At 34.2% G+C, this 24,260-nt stretch overlaps 1 protein-coding gene across 2 annotated transcripts in view; it reads right to left on the reverse strand.

Annotated features, from left to right (window-relative positions):
* The window catches only part of SCAPER (S-phase cyclin A associated protein in the ER), a 415,285-nt gene that overhangs the window by 220,246 nt on the left and 170,779 nt on the right, over window positions 1-24,260 (reverse strand). For both annotated transcript variants that reach the window (XM_069481584.1, XM_069481575.1), the window contains exon 22: window positions 11,898-11,963. In XM_069481584.1, coding sequence (XP_069337685.1) covers window positions 11,898-11,963 — 66 coding nt within the window. The remainder of the gene's footprint in view (window positions 1-11,897; window positions 11,964-24,260) is intronic.

The following is a 24,260-nucleotide window of genomic DNA, read 5'->3' on the forward strand; positions in this document are numbered from 1 at the left end:
CTCTCAATAATGGGTAGAACAACCAGACAGATGATAAGTAAGGTAATAAAGTACTTGAACAACACAGTAATCCAACTAACTCCAACAGACGTATACAGGACATTCTACCCTGATGATAACGGAATATATATTCTTCTCAAGTACACATGGGACATTTTCCAGGACAGACCATATATTAGGTTATAAATTAAGTCTTAATAGATTTAAGACAATAGATACCACACAAATGTCTTCTCTGACACAACAGGATGAAGTTAAAAATCAGTTAACAGAAAAAAAAAAAAAAACAACAAAAAAAAAACCCTGGGCATCCCTGAGGGTGAAGAAGAAAATACACAAGGGTAGGATAAACTATTTGAGGATATAATGGAGGAAAATTTCCCTGGCCTTGCTAAAAATCTAGATATCCAGGTACAAGAAGCTGAAAGGACTCCTGGGAGATTCACTGCAAACAGGAAGACACCACAACACATAGTCATCAGCCTGGCCAAAATGAACATGAAAGAGGCCCTCCTATGAGCTATAAGGTGAAGACAGCAGGTAACCTACAAAGGAAAACCTATCAGACTAACTGCAGACTTCTCAACTGAGACCTTACAAGTTAGAAGAGACTGGAGCCCCATTCTCACTCTTCTCAAACAGAATAATGCCCAGCCTAGAATCTTATACCTTGCAAAACTAAGTTTCACATATGAAAGAGAAATAAAGACCTTCTCAGATAAGCAAAGACTTAGGGAATTCATTAAGATAAAACCTGCCCTCCAGGAAGTACTCAGAATAGTGTTACACATGGATCAGCACAATAAATACTCATCAGTGTAAAATCATCCAAAAGCTAAAGGTCAAAGGGCAGATACCACAATGGCTCAAGGGAGAAAACAAAGCAACAAAGTTCGACTCAACAGGATGAACAGAAATCTGCCTCACTTATCAATTCTTTCAATAAATGTGAATGGCTTGAACTAAACACTAAAGAGACCTAGGCTGGCTGAATGGATAAATATACACAAGCCAAGTATCTCCTGTGTTCAGGAAACATATCTAACCCACAAGGTCTAACACATCTAACCCATTTAGACTCAAGGTGAAGGGACAGAAAATAATATTTCATGCAAACAGAAGCCAAAAGAAAGCTGGTGTAGCAGTTCTGATTTCAGATAACTTAGTCTTAAAATCAACAGAAGTAATGAAAGACAAAGATGATCGCTATATAATCGTGAAGGGTACAATTCAACAAGAAGACATAAAAATTCTAAATATTTGTGCACCTAACTCAGGCGCACCCAGATTCATAAAGCAAAACCTAACTTGATTTAAACAAAATGATAAACAGCAATACCGTAATAGCCAGGGACTTCAACTCCCCTCTGACAGAACAGGACAGATCCCCCAAACAGAAAATAAACAAAGAAACAATGGACTTATATAGAACTCTATAATAAATGGGCCTGACATTTATAGAACATGCTACCCAGAAACGACTGAATATATGTTTTTCTCATCAGCTCATGGGACATTCTCTAAGATTGACCATATCCTAGGCCATATGCTAGGCCACAAAGCATGTCTCAACAAATTTCAAAAAATAGAAATTATACCATGCATCTTCTCAGACCACAGTGGAATAAAATTCGAAATCAACTCCAACAGAAACTCTCATCTCTATACAAAGTGATGGAAACTAAACAACCTTCTGCTAAATGATTATTGTGTGAAGGAGAAAATTCAGACAAAAATCAAAAGATTCTTTGAACAAAATGATAAAGGAGACACAAGTTATCGAAATCTGTGGGACAGAGCTAAAGCAGTCCTGAGAGGAAAATTTATAACCATAAATGCCTACATCCAAAAGACGGAACATTCACAAATAAACAAGCTAATGAATCATCTTTTGAGATGAACAAACCAACCCCAAACCCAGCAGAAGAAAAGAAATAACAAAGATCAGAGCAGAACTAAATGAAATCGATAAGAAAAAACTATACGGAACATTAATAAAACAAAAACTTGGTTCTTTGAAAAACTAAACAAAATTGAAATGCCTCTTGCTAGAAAAATGAGAAGCAGAAAAGAAAGGACTCTAATAAACTCAATTGGGAATGAAAAAGGAGAAATTACAACTGATACCATGCAAATACAAAACATCATGTGTGAACACTATAAAAACCTATATGCACATAAACTTGAAAATGTGGAGGAAATGATCAAATTCTTAGAAACACGCAGCCTCCTTAGGCTCAATCAGAAAGAAATAGAATTTCTGAACAGACCAATATCAAGTACCAAAATTGAAGCAGGAATAAAAACCTTTCCTAAAAAGAAAAATCCTGGACCAGATGGTTTCACACCCAAATTTTAGCAAACCTACAAAGAAGAACTTGTGCCTATCCTGAATACTGAGAAGGAAGGAATCCTCCCCAACACATTTTATAAAGCCAACATCACCCTGATACCAAAACCAGGAAAGGAATCAACAAAAAAAGAAAACTACAGACCAATATCCCTTATGAATATAGATAGAAAAATTCTCAATAAAATCCTAGCAAACCAAATTCAGGTTCTTATCAAAAAAATAATCCATCACGACTAAGTGGGCTTCATGCCAGAGATGCAGGGATGGTTCAACATACACAATCCTGCAAATATAATTCACCACATAAATAGAAGCAAGAAAAAAGACCACATGAACCTCTCAATAAATGCAGACAAATCATTTGCCAAATTCATCACTCTTTTATGATAAGAATGGTTAACAAAATAGGCATAGATAGAAAAATGATAAAAGCCATATATAACAAACCCACAGCCAACAACATCATACTGAACAGGGAAAAATTGAAAGCATTCCTGCTTACAACTGGAGCCAGACAAGGTCGCCCTCTATCACTGCTTCTATTTAACATAGTTCTGGAAATCCTAGCCAGAGCAATCAGACACAAGAAGGAAACTAAGGGCATCAAAATAGGGGCAGAAGAGGTCAAACTATCGCTCTTTGCTGATGATATGCTCTATATCTAGAAAACCCCAAAGATTCTGCCATGAGATTACTGGAACTGATAAAAAAATTCAGCAAAGTCTCAGGTTACAAAATCAATGGACAGAAATCACTAGCATTCCTATGCACTGACAACAGTCCAACTGAGAAACAAATCAAAGACTCAATACCCTTCACGATAGCAACAAAGAAAATAAAATATCTAGGAACATATTTAACTAAAGAGGTAAAAGACCTCTACGGGGAGCACTCCGAAACACTGAGGAAGAAAATAGCAGAGGACATAAACAAGTGGAAAATCATACCATGCTCATGAGTCGGCAGAATCAACATTGTTAAAATGTCTATACTACCCCAAGTGATCTACAGAGTCAATGTAATCCCTATTAAAATGGCAACATCATTTTTCTCAGATCTAGAAAAAATAATTCTATGCTTCAGACAGAACCAGAAAAGACTACATATAGCAAAAGCAATCTTAAGCAAAAAGAACAAACTGGGAGGCATCAATTTACCAGACTTCAAGCTATCCTACAAGGCTATAGTAACTAAAACAGCATGGTACTGGCACAAGAACAGACACATAGAGCCATGGGACAGAACTGAGAACCCAGATATAAAACCATCTTCATATAGCCATCTAATCTTTGACAAAGCAGACAAAAACATACACTGGGGGAAAGAATCCTTATTCAATAAATGGTGCTGGGAAAACTGGATAGCCATATGCAGACGGCTAAAACAGGATCAGCACCTTTCCCCTCTCACAAAAATGAACTCACGGTGGATAAAAGACTTAAACTTAAACCTAAGGTGTGAAACTATGGAATTCTAGAAGAAAATATTGGAAAACCTCTTATAGACATTGGCCTAGGCAAATAATTTATGATGAAGATCCCAAAGGCAATCACAGCAACAACAAAAATAAATAAATGGGACCTGATCAAATTAAAAAGCTCTGTACAGCTAAGGAAACTATTATGAGAGCAAACAGACAACCTACAGAATGGGAGAAAATATTCCCATGTTACACATTCTATAAAGGGCTCATAACTAATCTATACAGAACTCAGGAAAATCAGCAAGAAAAAAAATCAAACAACCCTATTAAAAAGTGGGCAAAGACATGAACAGAAACTTTTCAAAAGAAGATAGACTAATGTCCAACAAACATATGAAAAAACGCTCAACATCTCTAATCATCAGGGAAATGCAAATCAAAACCACAATGAGATATCACTTAACTGCAGTAAGAATGGCTTTTATCCAAAAGTCCCAAAACAATAAATGTTGGCATGGATGCTGAGACATACGAACACTCATACATTGCTGGTGGAACTACAAACTAGTACAACCTCTGTGGAAAGTAATATGGAGATACCTCAAAGAGCTATAAGTAAAACTACCATTTGATCCAGCAATCCCATTACTGGGCATTTACCCAAAAGAACAAAAGACATTCTATAAAAAAGACATCTGCACTAGAATGTTTGTAGCAGCATGATTCACACTTGCAAAGATGTGGAAACAACCCAAGCACCCATCAATACATGAGTGGATATAATAAATTGTGGTATTATGGATACCAGGGAATTCTATTCAGCCACAAAAAACAATGGTGATCTAGAACCTCTAGTATTATCCTGGATAGAGCTGAAGCCCATTCTGCTAAGTGAAGTATCACAAGAATGGAAAAACAAGCACCACATGTACTCAACATCAAATTGGTACTAACTGATCAACACCTTATGTGCACACAGAGTAGTAACATTCACTGGGTGTCAGGCAGGTGGGAGGGGGATGAGGGGATGGGTATATTAACATCTATGGGTGTGGTGCACACCATCCGGGGAATGGACTTGCTTGAGGCTTTGACTTGGGTGGGGCAAAGGCAATATATGTAAAGTAAACATTTGTATCCTTGTAATATGCTGAAATTAAAAAAAGGACTATTATTTTTCTCCAGAGCCTATTTCAATCAATCTAGCTATATTTTAATGATATTATAACAGATTATCTTGCTTGGGCATATGAAAGGCAGCCTCCTGGGGTAATCTGGGACGAGTTGACAGTTTGTCTAATTGAAGAACAGCAACAGCCTATCTCGGAGTCAGCAAGAGGTTCCCAGGTGAATGTCCTGGACTATCCTGAGGAGGTCAAGGTCTCTCACCAACAAGCCAGTCCTGCTTTGACTATTTATTAAAGTGAAAGATTTGCTAACATTTGGACCTGGTTGTTGCATCCTTAGGCTGCCAAAAGAGGGAAAAAATTGCTGCCTTGATTGTTGTGAAATACTACTGTGACCTTGACATTATTAGTCAGCAAACGTCAATCCAAAGCACTTATTTCACACTAAACTTTACAGTTTAGACCAGGTTATTAAAGTGTGGTTCTCAGTCTCATGTGGTACATGTCTCTACAACTGTTTTCTCACACATCCCTTAACTTATATGCTTTCTCTCCTTTTCATTATTGTTCACTACTAACATTTATGAAACATACCCAGAGAGGAGTGTTTATAATAATATTAATGTTCGGATTGCAGATGTGACATAAATACAATGCTTATTTAAAAAAAGAAAAAAAGAAAAAAAAAACCCTGGAAAATTCACAAATTTGTGGAAATTAACACATTTTGAAACAACCAATGGATCATGGAAGAAATCTCAAAGAAAATTAGAAAATACACTTAGGGACAAATGAAAATAGAAACACAACATATCAAATCTTACAAGATACCATAAAAGCTGAGCTGAGGAGGACATTGATAAATACATTAAAGAATAAGAAATATCTGACATCAACAACCTAACTTTACAACTTAAGGAAGTAGAAAAAGAATAATAATCTAAAGCTAGAGCTAAACTCAAAGCTTTATTATTTCCTTCTGAAGGAAAAATAAAAATTAGAGCAGAGATAAATGAAACATAAAATAAAAAATTACTAGAGAAAAATCAATGAAACCAACACATGGTTCTTCTAAAAGATAAACAAAGCTGACAAACCTTTAGCTAGATTGATTATGAAAAAATCCTAATTGCTAAAATTGAAAATGAAAGTGGGGACATTACTACTGAGTCTACATAAATAAAAAGGATTCAAAGAGAGCACTATGAGTAACTGTATGCCAACAAATCAGATAACCTACACATAATGGACTACTTTCCAGAAACATAAAATATGCCAAAACCTAATCATGAGGAAATAGAAAATCTAATAGACCTACAACAACTAAGTAGATAAAATTAGTAATCAAGATCTCTCATCAAAAAAAGCCCTGGACTCTGATGGTTTCACTGGTAAATTCTATGAAACATTTAAAGGAAACCTAATACCAATCATTACCTAACTTTTCTAAAAAATCAAAGAGAAGGGAACACTTCCTAACTTATTTTATGAGACCAGCATTATCAAAGCTATTCAAAATTTCAAGAAATCTACAGACCAATATCTCTTATGAATACTGATGTGGAAGTCCTCAACAAAATACTGACAGAACACAACAACGTATTAAAAGGATTATATACCATGACCAAGTGGGATTTATTTCTGGAATGTAAGGATGGTTCAAATATATGAAACTCAATGAATGTAATACATCATCACACTAACAGAATTAAGGAAAAAAAACCTCTCAGGATTGTATCAATTGATGCAGAAAAAGCATTTAACAAAATTCAACACCATTTCATGATAAAAAACACTCCACAAAGTAAGAACAGAAAGAAACTACCTCAACATAATGAAAGCCATGTACGAAAAACTCACAATGAATATCATACTCAGTGGTGACTGAAAGCTTTTCCTCTAAGATCGGAACAAGGCAATGATACCTGCTTTCACCACTTCTATTCAACATAGTAATAGAAATACTAGCCAGAGCAATTAGGCAAGAAAAAAAATTAAAAGCATCTAAATTTGAAAGGAAGAAGTAACATTATCTCTGTTCACAGATAATATAATCTTATATGTAGAAAATGCTAAAGATTCCACACAGAAAAAAACTGTGATAACTAAAGAACAAACTCAGCAAAGTAGCAGGATACAGAGTCAATGCACAAAATCAGCTGCATTTATATACACTAACAATGAACAATCTGAAAAGGAAATTAAGAAAACAACTCTATTAACAATAGCATCAAAAGGAATAAAATACTTTAACTTAATCAAGGAAGTGACAGACTTACAATGAAAACTAAAAAAATTGCTGAAAGAAATTAAAAAAGACATAAATAAATGGAAACACACCCTATGTTCATGGATTGAAGACTTAATATTGTTAAAATGTCCATGCTACCCAAAGTGATCTATACATTCAATACAATCCCTATAAACATTCCAATGATGTTTTCTGCAGGAAAAAAAAAAAAATCCATCCAAAAGTTCATATGGAATCTCAAGGGTTCACTGAATAGTCAAAACAATCTTGAAAAAGAACAAAGCTTGGGGACTCACACTTCCTGATTTCAAAACTTACTATAAAGCTACCATAAAACAGTATGGGACTGGCATAAAGACAGACATATATAGACCTATGAAACAGAATACAGTACCCAGAAATAAAACCTTGCATATATGGTCAAATGACTTTCTAGAAGACTGCCAAGACCACTAAACGGAGAAAGGGTAGTCTTTTCAACAAATGGTGATGGGAAAATGGATTATCCACACACAGAAGAATGCAGTTGGACCCTTACTTAATACCATATAAAAAAATTAACTCAAAATCGATCAAAGACTTAAATGTAAGACCTAAAGCTACAAAACTCAAATGAAAACATAAGGCAAAAGCTTCATAAGAATGGATTTGACAATGATTTCTTGGATATGACACTGAAGGCACGGGCAACAAAAGAAAAAATACACAAATTGGACTCCATAAACATTTAAAAATTTTGTACACCACCAGACACTTTGAACAAAGTAAAAAGGCAACCCATGGAATGGGAGAAAATGTTTCCAAATAATATATCTGATAAAGGGTTAATATAGAAAGTATATACAGAAAATTCCTAATTTAACAATAAAAAAAAAAAAACCACTCAAAAATTGGCAAAGGACTTAAATAGACGTTTCTCCAAAGAACATATAGAAACGTCCAAAAGTCTCATGAAAAAGACAGATGCTCACCATCACTAATAATTATGGAAATGTAAATCAAAAATAAAATGAGACATCACTTTATACTCATTTGGATGGCTACTATCAAAAAAGCAAAAGAAAACTAGTGATGGTAAGGATGTGGAGAAACTGGAACTCTTGTGCACAGTTAATGAGAATGTAAAAAGTACAGTTACTAAATTTGGCATGTGATCCAGCAATTCCACTGCTGGGTATTTACTGAAAAAATTAAAAAGCAGGGCCTCAAAGAGATATTTGTACACACATGTTCACAGCAGCATTATTCACAACCGCTAAAATGTAGAAGCAATCCAAATGTCCAAGCAAAATATTACATATATATATAAACACACACACGTAAAATAAATATTATTAAGCCTTAAAAAGGAAGGAAATTCTGACACATGCTGCATGGATAAAACTTGAGTACATCTTGCAAGTGAAATAAACCAATCATAAATAGACAAATACTCTGTGATTATATTTATATGAGTTATCTAGAATAGTCAAAATCATAATAATAGAAAGTAGAATGGTTGTTACCTATCGCCAGGGAGAGGAAGAATGGGTAATTATTGTTTAATGGGTATAGTTTCAGTTTTGCAAGATGAAGAATTCTAGAGATGGCTGATGTCAATAGCTGCACAACAATATGAGTGTACTTAATATCACTGAACTGTATTGATAATGGGTAAGATGGTAAATTTTATGTGATGTGTATTTTACCATAATTTTTAAAAATTAGAAAAAAAAATTAAACTGAAGTTGATAGCATCTGTGTACCCTAATATAGTATAGAGCTATTGATGATTTAATTTGCTTTCCTTGTCGATAAATATAGTCTGTAAGAAGATGTATGCAGATTTGAAATTAGGTTGTCACTATTACCCTTCGGGGCTTTTATTTTAATGTATAAAACTCTTACTGTATGAGCATTAATAATTTTTCAATAATCATAAACATTCCCTCACAGCATTGAGAAGTCTCTGTAAACATAATTTTTAAAAATTCAATTATGTAGTTTTGAATTTCAAGAATGAAACAAGAAATTGGGCACTTTTAATTTTTCTTTTATTATCTGATCACATCCAATATTTTTTCCTACTGATTGTTAATTTGCTCATTTTCAATTTAATTTATAAGATGTGTTTATATAAAATGTTAGCTCTTTATCATTTTTTGTAAATATTTCCACTCTTTTTTCCTTATGATATTGTGCCCAAGCATAAAGTTTTTATACCTATATAGTCAAATTCATCAATCTTTTCTTCTCTAACTCCTATGTGGAGAAGTTTTATTTAGAAGAGACTTTGACATTTCTTCTGTGTTTTCTTCTAGTGCTATTAAAATTTCATGACTTTAGCTTTATATCCTTGATTCAGTATCAATTTATTTCAGAGTAAGGAGTGAAAAGAGGATAATTAACATTTGTTGGCTAATCTAACCTTTCCCTAATGATTTGAATTTCACCTTTGTCATTATATCAGTAATCTGTTGCTGTGAAACAAACTACCTCAAAACTTAGTGTCTTCAGACAACCTCTATCTATTTGCTCCCTGTAGTTTGATCTGAAGTCAGCTAGGTAATTCCGTTCTCACCTAAGATAACCTATGTGGTGGGTGCAGTCACTTGACAGATCGGCTAGGTGCTGACTAGTCTTGGATGGCCTCTTGCCTGGGGTGCTCAGAAGTGATAACCAGGACAACTGAGCCTGTCCCTTCATGCGATCTCTCACCTGCAAGAGGGCTGACCCTGGCTTCCTTACATGGCAGTCAGAGAGGATTCAGAAAGTGAAAGTGAGAAAAGAAACTGTAAGACCTGTGAGGCTAAGGCTTGGAAGTCACATATCACATCTATGGCTTTCTATGGGTCAAAACAAGTCACAGGGCCAGAACAGTTTCAGTAAGAAGGGAAATAGAGTCCATCCCTTGATAGGCAAAGTGGCAAAGTTATGCTGCCAAGAGGTATGCCTCCAGGAAAGGCTCAACTTCTTCTAGCCATCTTTGCAAACACTGTACCACAGTCATACACTAAATTTCCTCAAGTATTTAGATTTATTGCTAGACTGTTTTTAAAAAATCTCTTCCAACCATTTGTATTTTTATTTGTGTGCCAGGGTACCTTTAAAATTTTATTAAATATGTTAGCTCAATCCTCCTTCATTTTCCTTCTTTCAAAAATTTTTCCTAGAAATTCTCAGATTTCTTTTCTGTATGTTCTTTAGAATGATTTTAGCTCTATGAAAGAAAGTTTGCTCTTTTAGAGGGATTAAATTTATAGGAATATCTATAAAGAATTTCCTATCCTGTATCTTCTATCCAAGAGTATGATTTATCCATCCCTTTATACAAGTCTTCTTTTATATCCCTTATTAGCATTTTGACTTTTTTATAGATCCTTTACATTTCTTCTTGAGTTTATTCTTAAATATTTTACTTCTTTATTGCTATTGTAAGTAATATTTCTATTTTCTAACTGGTTATCACAAAGAAAAGCCATTAATTTTTGTATCCTGGATATTCTATTGTATAATTTCAGGCAAGTGACTCTCTGTAGAGCTTAGTTTCTCTAATTAACCTCACAGAGTTGTGAGGAATGAGACAGCACCCGTAGAGTCTGGCCTAAGGTAATGGCTCAGTAAATGTTACCTATTACTAATATTATCATATTAATTTGGTAACCAGCCATCCTACTGAATCGATTTCTCTTGTTTTTTACTAGTTTTTCACTTGATTATCTTGGGCTTTGTGATATATAGTATCATCATAATCTTGATAATTTTCTTATTTCTTTAATTTTTTATATTTCTTTTTAATTGCAATGGCTAATATTTTCAGAACAATAATAAATAAAAGTAGTTATCTGATGGATATGTTATTTATGACAGGTAAGAATATTTCCACTGTAAATGTAAATAATGCCTGTATTAACATTCTGTAGCATATCCACATAAATAACTGGTTACAGATATTCCTTAATTTGGAGCATTTAAGTTGTTTTTTGGCATTTTTGCTATTAAAAATAAAGTGAGACATTCATCTCTGGGTATAAATATTTGGGCACATTTTGCATTATTTCACTGAGCAGCCTTAAGTAGGAAATGGACTTCCTAAAATGCTAATGCACACTACCTTTCAACAAGACTACTCTAATCTGTACTCCCATAGTGTATGGACATACTTTTCTCACTGTACCTCTACTGCCAGTATTCTTGAGAGAAGCAAAATGATGTTTTTGTTTATCTAACTATTATTTAATTACATTATACCCCAGTGGTGGAGTCTAAATTCTCATCTAAAATCTTCAATCTCATTGAAAATCTCATCACAATCATCATTAAAGAATTCTAATTCTCTTTAAGGATTGGCTCTCTCTTAAAGAGAGCTCCTTAGAACAAGCACCAGCAAAGCCTTGATTGCCAGAACCTGATCTGTTAGAACAGGGTTTCTCAACCATGGCACTATTAACATTTTGGATGAAATGATTCTTTGCTGTAGGAGGCCGTCTTGTACACTGAAGAATGTTTAGCAGAATCCCTGGCCTGTACCCACTTGCTGCAAGTAGCATCTTCTCCCCAAGTTTTGCTTATGAGAACTCTGTCCAGACATGGCCAAACTGGCAAAATCACTTGCAGCTGGATAAAACTATGTTAAGAGAATGATGTTCTAGGGATAGGAAACAAAGTCCCTGATCATAGACATAATATGATGGTTCAGATACACTTTTATTACAGACAGAAACCAAAGAAAAGGTAAATTAACATGTGGGATAAAATACTCACTTTGCTTTATAAGGTGAATCACAGCCAGAATTTTTGGTTTCTGTTAAACTCTCATACTCCTTAGCCCTGAAGAGAAAAATTTTATCACAGTTAGTTATTTTGCCACTAATTTTTATAAAAAAAGCCACAAACCTTGGTTGTATTTTTCCTGTCCCAGGATAAAATCATGCTGTTAAAGTGACAAATCAGGAACATTATTGTATTAATTTTAACATTTTGATTTCTGAAATTGCTTCTTTAAAATTACTATAAATGCTACTATGAAAGGCTGGAAAATACATATTTCATCACAACATGTAGAGCAGATTCATAAAAATACTTCTGCATTTAGAGACATGTTCAGAATTGTTGATATTTTTCAGAAATGTAAAAATCATAAGGCTACTAAATTTCTAAAGGTAGTTGAGGTGGCTGACTACCTACGTACCTCAAGAGGTATATAATGCAAAAATAAATAAAGGTAAAGAATAATACAAGAAAGAGAACTGTCATTTAATTTTAGAAATAATTTAAAAGACAGTGGAAATACCATGACAAGACTCTCAAAAATTTGATTTGTTTTTGTTGTTTATAGTAATTAAATACCAAAGGTCCAGAAAAATCCAAGCTAACATTGTCTCTGCCACTGTGTAACTAGGTTTTAATTTGCTTAAACTAGTAGGTGATAGTCATCAGCAGGTCACCAATCTAAGATAGCTCTCGCTACAGTAATCCATTAATATTAACTTAATTTGTCCATTTTCCTTCTTGGAGGAATAAAAGAGGAAAATGCTAATTTAAATATTAATTGCTCATCTAAAGGGTTCTAGTCTCAAAGAATTAGTCCAGTCACCTATGAAAAAATTAGCCACAACATGTATCAATCTAGACAGCAATGATAGGTGAAAAATAAACACTGCTTCATAAAAACCATGAAAGATGCAAATTATAACAGACCTAATGAGGAAAAAGTAAACTACCAAAGGTTATGCTTAGGAACAAAGAAATATCAAAAATAGAATAAAGCATGAAATTATGTATTGTTTCAACCTCAGTATGTTCATTGCTATCAGCTAAAACATTAAGGTATATCAAAATGGAGAAATAACTACCTGGTAGTTGCAAGTAATTGTAATCTCATCTGAAAGGTAGGAAAAGTAACCATTTATGCAGAACTGAATATGTTCCAAGCATTGTACCAGGTGACACATATTCCGTTATCTCACATGTACCTAAAACCCTCTATGTGGTATCATCCTCATTTTTCAAAGACGACGTTGAGGCTTAGGAAGATGCCTGTTACATTAAAACATACACAGGTAGGAGAGACTGAATCCATTCTCTCATTCAGGCACACATAACTAGAAATTTATCATCCAAAAAATTCTAACTTTTCCTGCAGTAGTAATTAACCACTTTTTTCTAACATGAGTCTTGTCATAATTCACTTTTTGTAAAAGTTTTTTCTATTGATACAAATACTTATATATATTTATGGGGTGCATGTAATATTTTGTTACATGCATAGACTGCAATGGTTAAGTCAGAGTATTTTGGAGATCCATCACCTTCAGTAGTTATCATTTCAATGTATTGGGAACATCTCAAGTCCTCTCTTCTAGCTATTTTGATATGCAATACGTTGTTGTGAACTATAGTCATCCTACTCTGCTATAGAGCACTAGAACTTAATGTACTCTATCAACTATACATTTATACCTATAAATCAACCTCCATCTGTCCCCTCCCACCATTCCCAGCTTCCAATATCTATCATTCTATTCTCTAACTTCATGACATAAACTTTTTTAGCTCCCACATATAAGGGAGAACATGTGACATTTGTTTTTCTGTGCCTGGCTTACTTCACTTAGCATAACGATATCCAGTTCCATCCATGTTGCTGGAAATTAAAGGAATTCATTTTTTATGGCTAAATAGTATTCCATTATGTATATATACCACATTTTCTTTATCCATTCCTCCACTGATGGACTCTTAGACTGATTCCATATCTTGGCTATTGTGAATAGTATTGCAATAAACACATGAGTGCACGTACCCCTTTGATATGCTAATTTTTTTTCCCTATGGCTAGATAACCAGTAGTGGCATTGCTGGATCATATGGTAGTTCTATTTGTACTTTTTGGAAAAATCTCCAGACTGTTTTCCATAGTGGCTGTACCAACTTATATTCCCATCAAAAGAGTTCAAGAGTTCCCTTTTCTCCACATCCTTGCCAGTATCTGTTACTTTTTCATCTTTTTAATAATAGTCATTCTGAGACAAGATGATATCTCATTGTGGTTTTGACGTGCATTTCCCTGATGATTAATGATGTTAAGCATTTTTTCATATACCTGTTGGCCATTTGTATGTCTTCTTTTGAGAAATCTCTATTCATGCCTATTTCCCACTTTTCAATGGAATTATTTGTTTTTTTACTGTTGAGTTCATTGTATATTCTGGATATTAGTTCCTTGTCAGATGAATAGCTCACAAATATTTTTTCCCACTCAACAGGTTGTCTTTTCCCTCTGTTGACTGCTTCCTTTGCAATGCAGAAGTGTCTTAGTTTAATACAGTCTCATTTGTCTGTTTGTTTGTTTTTGTGGTCTGTGCTTTTGAGGCCTTAGCCCTAAAATCTTTTCCTAGAACAATGTCCCATAGTGTTTCTCCATTTGCTTCTAGTAGTTTTAAAATTTCAGGTCTCATATTTAGGTCTTCAATCCATCTTGACTTTATTTTTGTATATAGTGAGAGACAGTCCAGTTTTATTCTTCACATAAAGAGATCCAATTCTTTCAGCACCATTTATTGAAGAGGGTGCCCTTTCCCCTCTGTGTGTTGGTACCTTTGTTGAAAATCAGAAATATGTGGATTTATTTCTATGCCATTGGTCTATGTGCCTATTTTTATATAATACTAATACCATGCTGTTTGGGTTACTATAGCCTTGTAAAATATTTTGAAGTCAGGTAGTGTGATATCTCCTGCTTTGTTCTTTTCATACAGGATTGCTCTTGCTATTCTGGCTCTTTATTTTTATGGTTCCATATAAATTTTGGGATTGTTCTATTTCTGTGAAAGATGATATTGGTATTTTGATACGGATTGCATTGGCTCTGTTGATTGCTTTGGTGAGAATGGTCATCTTGATGATATTAATTCTTCTGATCAATGAACATGAGATGTCTTTCCATTTGTTTGTGTATACTTCAATTTCTTTCATCTGTGTTTTGTGTTTTCATTGTATAGGTCTTTCACCCGGGATAAATTTATTCCTAGGTATGTATCTTTTTGTAGCTTTTATAAATGGTATTGCCTTCTTGATTTCCTTCTCAACTAGTTCACTGTAGGTGTATAGAACCGCTGCTGATTTTTTGTATGTTGTTTTTGTATCCAGCAACTTTACTGAATTCCTTATCAGATACAAGCATTTTTTTGGTATAGTCTTTAGGGGTTTTTTGGTTATATTTGGCCTTTATTATGTTGAGGTATGTTCCTTCAATGCCTACTTTCTTGAGTGTTTTTATCATGAAGGGATGTTGAATTTTATCAAATGCTTCTTCTGTGTCTATTGAGATGATCACATGGGTTTTGTCCTTCATTGTGCTGACGTGATATAACACGTTTAATGATTTGTATATGTTGAACCATCCTTGCATCCCTGGGATAAAACCACTTCTTCAATGCTAAACATGAGGAAAAATACAAGTTATGCTTAGGCAACATTGCATAGACCTACTTGGCTGGTGCAAAAGATTAAAATATAGGATTAGTGAGATATAAGGCTGAAAGAATCCTTCCAGATATTCTATCATAATCAAAAACTTGATGATTTGTTTTATAGATAATTATCCACTTTGGTAAGATTTTAAATTTTATTAGTATAGTGTTGTCCACTGCATCCCCCATTTTTAATCTCCATCTCATCTTGGTCATACTTCTCAGTCATAATGCAGGATATTTGTTTGCTCCATTTATTTTTTGTTATCCTTTTCATTGGCTATTTTACCAATCTTCTCATAGAATTAGATCTCTATTTAATTTGTTTTTATCTTTTTAAAGATAACAATACATTGTAAATGCCATATGTGTATTTGTTAAATAAGTAAATACATTTATCTTATTTTCCATGGAAGTGATCTGAATGTTGTTCTAGCTCCTTGAGTAGCTCAAGTTCAATTGGTTACAAAATCATTTAAAGCTAAAATTTCATTCTGAGCAAAGCTTTGGCCACATCCTATAAGTTCCATGCTGTCACAAATTTCAAATAATCCTTAGTTTCCATTTTGATTTATTCCCAAAAAACTCTTATTTCCAAATTTTTTTTTGTCACCCTTGATTCCAAAGACTTATAATTTTTTTTGTCTTTATAATGGGTTCCTACTTTTTGGTCAGCTTTATTGAGGTATAATTTCCATATAATAAAAAATTTCAATTTTAAGTCTATAATTTAATGACTTTTCACAACTATATACCCTAATATGATCAAAGCCACAATCATGATATGAGATATTTCCACCACTTCACATAGTTCTCTTATGTCTCTTGGTAGTCAATCTCTTCTCCCACCCTCTTGCTCCTAGCAACCATCCATCTGCTTTCTACCACTATCACTTTCTAGAATATTAAATGACTAGAATCACACATTCTGTATTATGTCTGTATTAATTCATTTAGCATAAAGCCGGAGGCCAAGGTGGGTGGATCGTTTGAGCTCAGGAGTTTGAGACCAGCCTGAGCAAGAGTGAGACCCCGTCTCTACTAAAAATAGAAAGAAATTAGCTGGACAACTAAAAATATATAGAAAAAAATTAGCTGGGCATGGTGGTGCATGCCTGTAGTCCTAGCTACTCGGGAGGCTGAGGCAGAAGGATTGCTTGAGTCCAGGAGTTTGAGGTTGCTATGAGCTAGGCTGACACCACACCACGGCACTCTAGCCCAGGAAACAAAGTGAGACTCTGTCTCAAAAAAAAAAAAAAGTCTACACTGGAGAATATTCAATGTGCAGTTGACAAGAATGTGTATTTTGCTACTTTGGGGGTAGACTATTGTATGTATATCTGTTAAACACAGTTGGCTTATGGTGTTGTTCAAATCATTTATTTTCTTAATCTTCAATCTAGTTGTCCTATTCCACAATTAAAAATGGGGTATTGATGTCTCCAACTATTACTGTTGAGATGTCTGTTTCTCCCTTTAATTCTGTCAGTTTTTGCTTCATATATTTTGGGGGTCCTGTTAGGAACATACATGTTCATAACTGTTATTTCTTCTTAATGGATTCACCTTTTTATCATAACCTAATGTCTTTCTTTGTATATTGTAACAATTTTTATCTTAATGTCTGTGTTGTGTGATATTACTATATAGCCACTACGCCCATGTTACTTTTTTCAGGGGTACTCTTTGCATGGAATATCTGTTTCCATCCTTTCACATTAAACATCTTTAAGTCTTTATATCTGAAGTGAGTCTCTGGTAGACATCATATAGATAGATGATATATTTTTAAAATTTATTTTGGAAATACATGCATTTTACTGGCATATTTTAATATAATTATTGATAAAGAAGAATTTACTTCTGCCATTTTGCTATTTTTTTCTATATAACACTTTTGTCCCTCAATTCCTCCATTATTCCTTTCTTTTGTATTAAATAGATATTTTCTAGTGAACCATGTTCATTCCCTTCTTATTTCTTCTAGTACAGATATTTCAGTTATTTTCTTAGCAGTTGTCCTGGAGATTATAATTAACATCCTAACAATTCAGTTAGAATTAATACCAACTTAGTTTCAGTAGTATATAAAAACTTTGTTCCCATATAGCTCTGTCACCCTTTAGTGTTTATTATTACAAAGTACAACCTTATACATCATTTGAATGATGCTTTTAATTCTCTAGGGTATATATCTGTGAGTGGAATTAGTAGTTCATACGGTAATTCTATGTTTAACTTTTTGGGGAACTACCATACTGCTTTCCAAGCAGATGCACCATTTTACATTTCTACTATCAACATATTAAGATTCCAATTTCTTCATATGTTTCTTCTTCCTGTCATTTTAAATATAGTCATCTTAGTTGGTGTAGAGTCCCAGGCTCAACCAGGAAGAAATAGAGTACCTGAACAGACCAATATCAAGAACTGAAATCGAAACAGCAATAAAAAACCTTCCCAAAAAGAAAAGCCCTGGTCCAGATGGGTTCACACCTGAATTTAACCATACATACAAAGAAGAACTGGTGCCCATCCTACATAAACTATTCTCCAATATTGAGAAGGATGGAGTTCTCCCCAACACGTTCTACCAAGCCAATATAACATTAATACCAAAGCCTGGAAAGGACTCAACAAAAATAGAGAACTACAGACCAATTTCCCTCATGAATATAGATGCAAAAATTTTCAATAAAATACTAGCAAATCGAATCCAAGTACTTATCAAAAAAGTAATCCACCACGACCAAGTGGGCTTCATCCCCGAGATGCAGGGGTGGTTCAACATACGTAAATCTATAAATGTAATTCACCACATAAATAGAAGCAAAAACAAAAATCATATGATACTCTCATTAGATGCAGAAAAAGCATTTGACAAAATTCAACACCCTTTTATGATAAAAACGCTTAACAAAATAGGCATTGATGGAACCTACCTAAAAATGATACAAGCCATATATGACAAACCCACAGCCAACATCATACTGAATGGGGAAAAACTGAAAGCACTCCCACTTAGAACTGGAACCAGACAGGGCTGCCCATTGTCTCCATTACTTTTCAACATAGTATTGGAAGTCCTTGCGAGAGCTATCAGGCAAGAGAGCAAAATCAAGGGAGTCCAAATAGGGAAGGAAGAGATCAAACTCTCACTTTTTGCTGATGATATGATGTTATATCTGGAAAACCCCCAGGATTCAACCAAGAGACTCCTGGAATTGATTAACGAATACAGCAAAGTCTCATTATGGATTTGACTTGAATTTCCCTGATGACTAATTATGTTGAGCAACTTTTTATGAACATATTGCCCATTTATATATCTTCTTTGGAGAAATGTCTATTTAGATCCTTTGCTCATTTATTATTGAGTTGTCTTTTTCTTTTTGAGCTGTAAGAATTCTTTATATATTCTAGATATAAGTTTTTTTTATCAGCAATATCATTTACAAACAGCTTCTCCTATTCTGTAGGTTATCTTTTCAGTTTCTTGATGGTATCTTTTGCAGCACAACAATTTTAATTTTGATTTAATCCAGCTTATCTTTGTTCTTTTGTTGCTTACCATTTTACAATTTTTGTTAAGGTCTCCTTTTTCATTTTCTATAATTTCATTTATTGACCAAATGTTCTATGCTTTTATTTTTAAGTAAGTTGCTCTCAACTAAGAGTTCACAATCATAAGAACCATAAATAATAACAGTTTTTATCCCTTTCTTATCCTTATACTCCCCCTAACTTTACTGAATTGGTGACAATATCCAGTTTAACACAACATAGAAGAGGAAGATAGACCTTTGTCTTATCTTAAAAAGGAATGTTTTCAATAGTTCATCACTAAGCATGATGTGGTCTCTAAGGCTTTAGTTGATACTTTTTATCAGATTCAGGAAGTTTCCCTCAAAAATCTTATTCTGCTGAGTTTTTCTCTTGAACAGATGTATTGCTTTTTCTGATTTAGGATTTTTATTCTTATTCTATTAATGTGGTGAATTATCCTGATTTATTTTCAGATAGTCAACCAATCTTATGTTCTAATAAACACAAAATGGGATTGTCTTCAAGGATATGAACTATGTTAAGAATGACAAAATGTAAGTTATTGGTATATTTTTAAAATAGGGACATTTATGTATTTGGCTATATCCTTTAAAACTATTCCTACTGCAGTTCTAAATTCTTACACAACATTTACTGAGTGATGAGCCCTTTACATGAATTAATTGAGTTAATCCTCATAATAAACCTGTGAGTTAGGTAATCATTTTACAGATGAGGAAACAGGCACTGATAGGTTAAGAAGCTTGCTCAAGGTTACATGACAAAGATGGATTAAACCTCAGTCTATTTAGATCTAGAGTCTAATAGAAAATACTTGTCTTGTTTTTGAAAACAGAAAGAAACAGCAAATAGGAAGAAAAACAGGTGTCTTCTGCCAGAGAGAAACATTTTATATGCTAACAGAGACTGATCACATACTGGAATTCTACTTTTAACAGACTGGAGTCAAACCTAAACCCACATTATCTAAAGATACATTTTCCTTTCAAATTCTTGCTTAACTAAACACTCTATCAACATAACAGGAACTTGGCTACTTTGTCACCCAGCAGAAACAGGGAAAGAAGGCTTTGGGAGTGGAAGTAATTATCTCCCAGCAAAACAACATTTGCTTTTCCGTAACAACTGGAACAAGACAACGATACAGCATGATAAAACTAGAGAGTCAGGTAAGAAAGAAAGGGAAATGGACAGCCTTTTCTGAGTTGATCATCATCATTACTTTTTAAATTACTTTGTCTGAATAAGATGGTCTCATTGAACATAGACATTAGAGACAGAGAGACTTGAATTTGACTTTATGAATAGCTATGAAGCCTTAGGTTATTCTAAAATAAGCAGGATGATATTAACTTCCCAGAATTATGAAAAGGAATCAATGAGAAAATGGTAGGAACATATGTTATCCATAGAAGAACCAAAAAAAAAAAACAAACCCAACCACCGCTGAAATCTTATAAAGACCCAAATGCAATCTGTATTCACACATAAATGTATAAGCAATCATGCAAAGAGAATTATACTCAATACCTTGATTATTCACATTTTTTCACAAAGTATCTATCTTCTAATGTGCCCTAAATTTCCTACACTTTACATTTTTGACTTTTAATAATGATTATTTTAAAAGCTTACTGATACTGCTTTTTCTACACACTTCAAGGTAGCTTCATTACAGATAATATTTGACAAATGGGAAGGATTATTCAGCAATTTAAAACTAGTAGAAAGTTAAAAGTACAACTGAAACATGAAGATTTGCCATTTTCCTTGCAAGATCTCAAGGCCTGAGCTAATAATCAGCTTTTTTTCCCCCCTCTCCTTTTCAAAAGTAAATCCTGAGTTCCATTAAACTTAAAGCTTTAAGGAAAATGCCAAATCTGCATGTTTCATATTATCTGTAATGGGAGAGTTCAGAGATTGTAATGAAGGAAGGTCCCTGAGAAGCAAGCAAGCCTTCTGGCAGACTCCTGAATGAAGTAAAGGTCAGGTCCTGGGGAAATCTGGGGGAAGCTCAGATTAGGTAGAGGGAATATCAAGTACAAACACAATGAAGTATATTAAAGAGACAGAAAGGCTGCAAAGGAGGAACAGGTATAGAAACATGCTTATTACATAATCATGCTACTCCATGAAAAATGCTGTCTTGAAAGTCACTGATAATCTCCATCAGTGCCAAACACAATGGTTTTGTCCTCTGTATTCATTTGCTTTGACCTTTCTTCCACTATATTTTAGAGCTATCATTTCCTTTTCCAAGTCTTCTGCTTCTTTGATTTGCATTTAATAATTGTTATCTATCCTCACTGTTGCAATTTTAATATTACAATAATGAATCCTAAATACGTAATTATAGCTTTCAGTCCAAATTTCAAACTCTTCAAGTGCTTCACTTTGAAATTTCAAACCCCACCTTTTTCCCCATATCTTTAAACCAAACTTTCTTTTACCATTCTATATCCACTCCACTATATTCGTCAACAGTACTTTAGACTAACATTATAAAATTACTTTTGATCCTTCATTTTATTTTTTCAAATAATCAATATATCAAAACTATTAATACTACGTTAAAATGTATCTTGATTACTTTCTTTCCTCATTATTCTTCCTACAGTACATTACAATGTAAGCTTTCATCACTTTATGCCTGAATTAGAACAACCTCCTATTCACCCACATCCTTAACCTTCTAATCTTACCAGCAAAGCACAGATGATAAATCTTCCCAAATCATCAATTTCCTGATGTTATTCCCATGGTTATCTATAGTGATTCTTTTCCAAGTCATCTGGTAACTAGCTAACTAGCATTCAAAGCTCTCTATAATTTAACCCTGTTCTACTTATTGAACTTTACATTCTTTGACATTATCATCTACATTATGTAAGTTTGGATTTGCAGACTCCAGTTTTGACACATTTTTAATTTTTTTCTTTCCTAAAAATTTTTTTGAGGAATTTTCACCAGTGAGGACACTGCCGCCAGGGGGCAGAAGAGCTTGCTTAATACCAACACGTACTCAAATGGCAAGGTTAGAAGGAAATTATTTCTTTCGATGTTAGGAACAAATTAAATTTCCATTAAAAAAGGTAAGTAGACACTGAACAGGTTTACAAATGGACACACTATCTGTAAGGTCCTCTGGAATATCCCTTGGAGAACTCAAAGTGATTCACCGTAGCCTCAGCTACATCTTCTCTGTCTGTGCCCCCTATTTTAGTCAAGGACATCAGCAGATAAGCTACATACATGCTCTAGCGTCAGGGTCACCATCAGTTTCTCCTTGTCTCCCATCTCACATCAGGACACTCACACAATCTATTTCAGATTGGTTTCTCCAGCCCATCTGCTGTAACACCTGCCTGTGCCAAACGTGTCAGCCTTTAATTTTGATCACTACTGAACTACTGTCCAATTATTTCGTTGTGAGGAAGTTTTTTAAAGTGTGGGCCTTTTAGAAAGTTATTGTCCTTCATTAGCCCATGTTTTCCTCATTTGTAAGATGAGGAAATAAAAACTAGCTAAATTCTTATGCCTTTTCTAGCTCTAAGATTCCATGATTCTAAATTCCTATAAATTTGTGGGTATATCAAGTTGTTAGGTACTGTAGCTTCCTCACCTAAAACCAAGTGAATCAGAATCAACAGGCTGAAGCCCAGCAACCTACATTGTAAAAAGGATCCCAGGTGATTTTGACACAGGTGTTCTAAGGACTACAGTTTGAAAATCACTGTAATGTTTCATGATTTCATTCATATTAATACAGCAATATAATAATAGTTATTCTTTGAGTTTTTTTCTTACGTACTAAGCCATCAGTCTTTAGAATATGATCTGGCCCTGGAGACTGGAGAGTCTTTCAAAGGTATACAAGAACAAAACCTTTTCATTCCCATTCACTTATAAGCACACAGTGGAGTTGAGACCACATGATATGTAGTTTCAAAATAGACTGAATACAGAAGCTGATGTGAAAAATCAGCTTTATTAAGCCAGAAATTAAAGAAATTTGCAAACATGTAAAAAATGTGACTACTCACTAATGCTTTTTATTTTCAAGTTATTTTTTATAAAAATATGTTCTTCATGTGAATAAGCAATGGTTTTATTATTTCTAAACAATTTAATATATTTTCAAAAGAATTTCTCATTTCTAACATGATAAATATTAGTAAACATATCCAGACAACAAAGGCAATTTTGAGTCCTCAGTAATTTTTACAAGTGTAAAAACCAAAAAGTCTGAGAACACGCTTTTGTAGATATAGTACACTTTGGAATCCTCAGTAATTTTTATGACTATAAAAACAAAAAAAGTCTTTGAGAATCGCTTTACTGTTTTCAGAGCCTATCATTTCCTGTCCCCCAAAATTTCAGTGATTCTTCATAGTCCCCAGTGTAAAACCTGAACTATTTACTGGCATCTGAGGACATTCTTACTTTAAAATTTTTATAAATGCCTTGTTCCACGTTACTTAATTTATTTACTATATTTACTTTTTAGACTGGGTCTTACCTGTTGCCCTGGCTAGAGTGCAGTGGTGTCATCACAGCTCACCACAACTTCAAACTCCAGGGCTCAACTGATCCTCCTGCCTCAGCTTCCAGGATAGCTGGGACTATAGGCCCATGCCACCACGCCTGGCTAATTTTTCTACTTTTTGTAGAAACAGGGTATCGCTGTTGCTCAACTCCTGGCCTCAAGTGATCCTCCTGTCTCCACCTCCCAAAGTGATACAGGGAACTGACAGGTACTGCTTTGTGTATGGCATTACTGCAGGTGATGCCTTGGGCATTGCATTGGGCATTGCTGCAGCAATACCTGAGTCAGGAAATCTCAAAACAAAGTTTGGAATTGCCCAGATCAGAACAGGATGGAGGCAGGGCAAGGTCCAACCAGTTAGAACCAAGGTGGTGGAGGAATAGAGGGTGTCACCTTGATTGCAAGAAAACAATACCTTTTCCGTGAATATTCCTTCCCTTGTTAGTTAAGCCTTAGCTTAAACAGAAAGGCAACAGGAACCATTCTCTTCTGCAGGGAGAACTTGCCTCTGTTCTGTCTGTGGAGCAGACTTCTCATAGT

Source organism: Eulemur rufifrons, chromosome 2 (assembly GCF_041146395.1).
Source record: "Eulemur rufifrons isolate Redbay chromosome 2, OSU_ERuf_1, whole genome shotgun sequence".
NCBI lineage: Eukaryota > Metazoa > Chordata > Mammalia > Primates > Lemuridae > Eulemur > Eulemur rufifrons.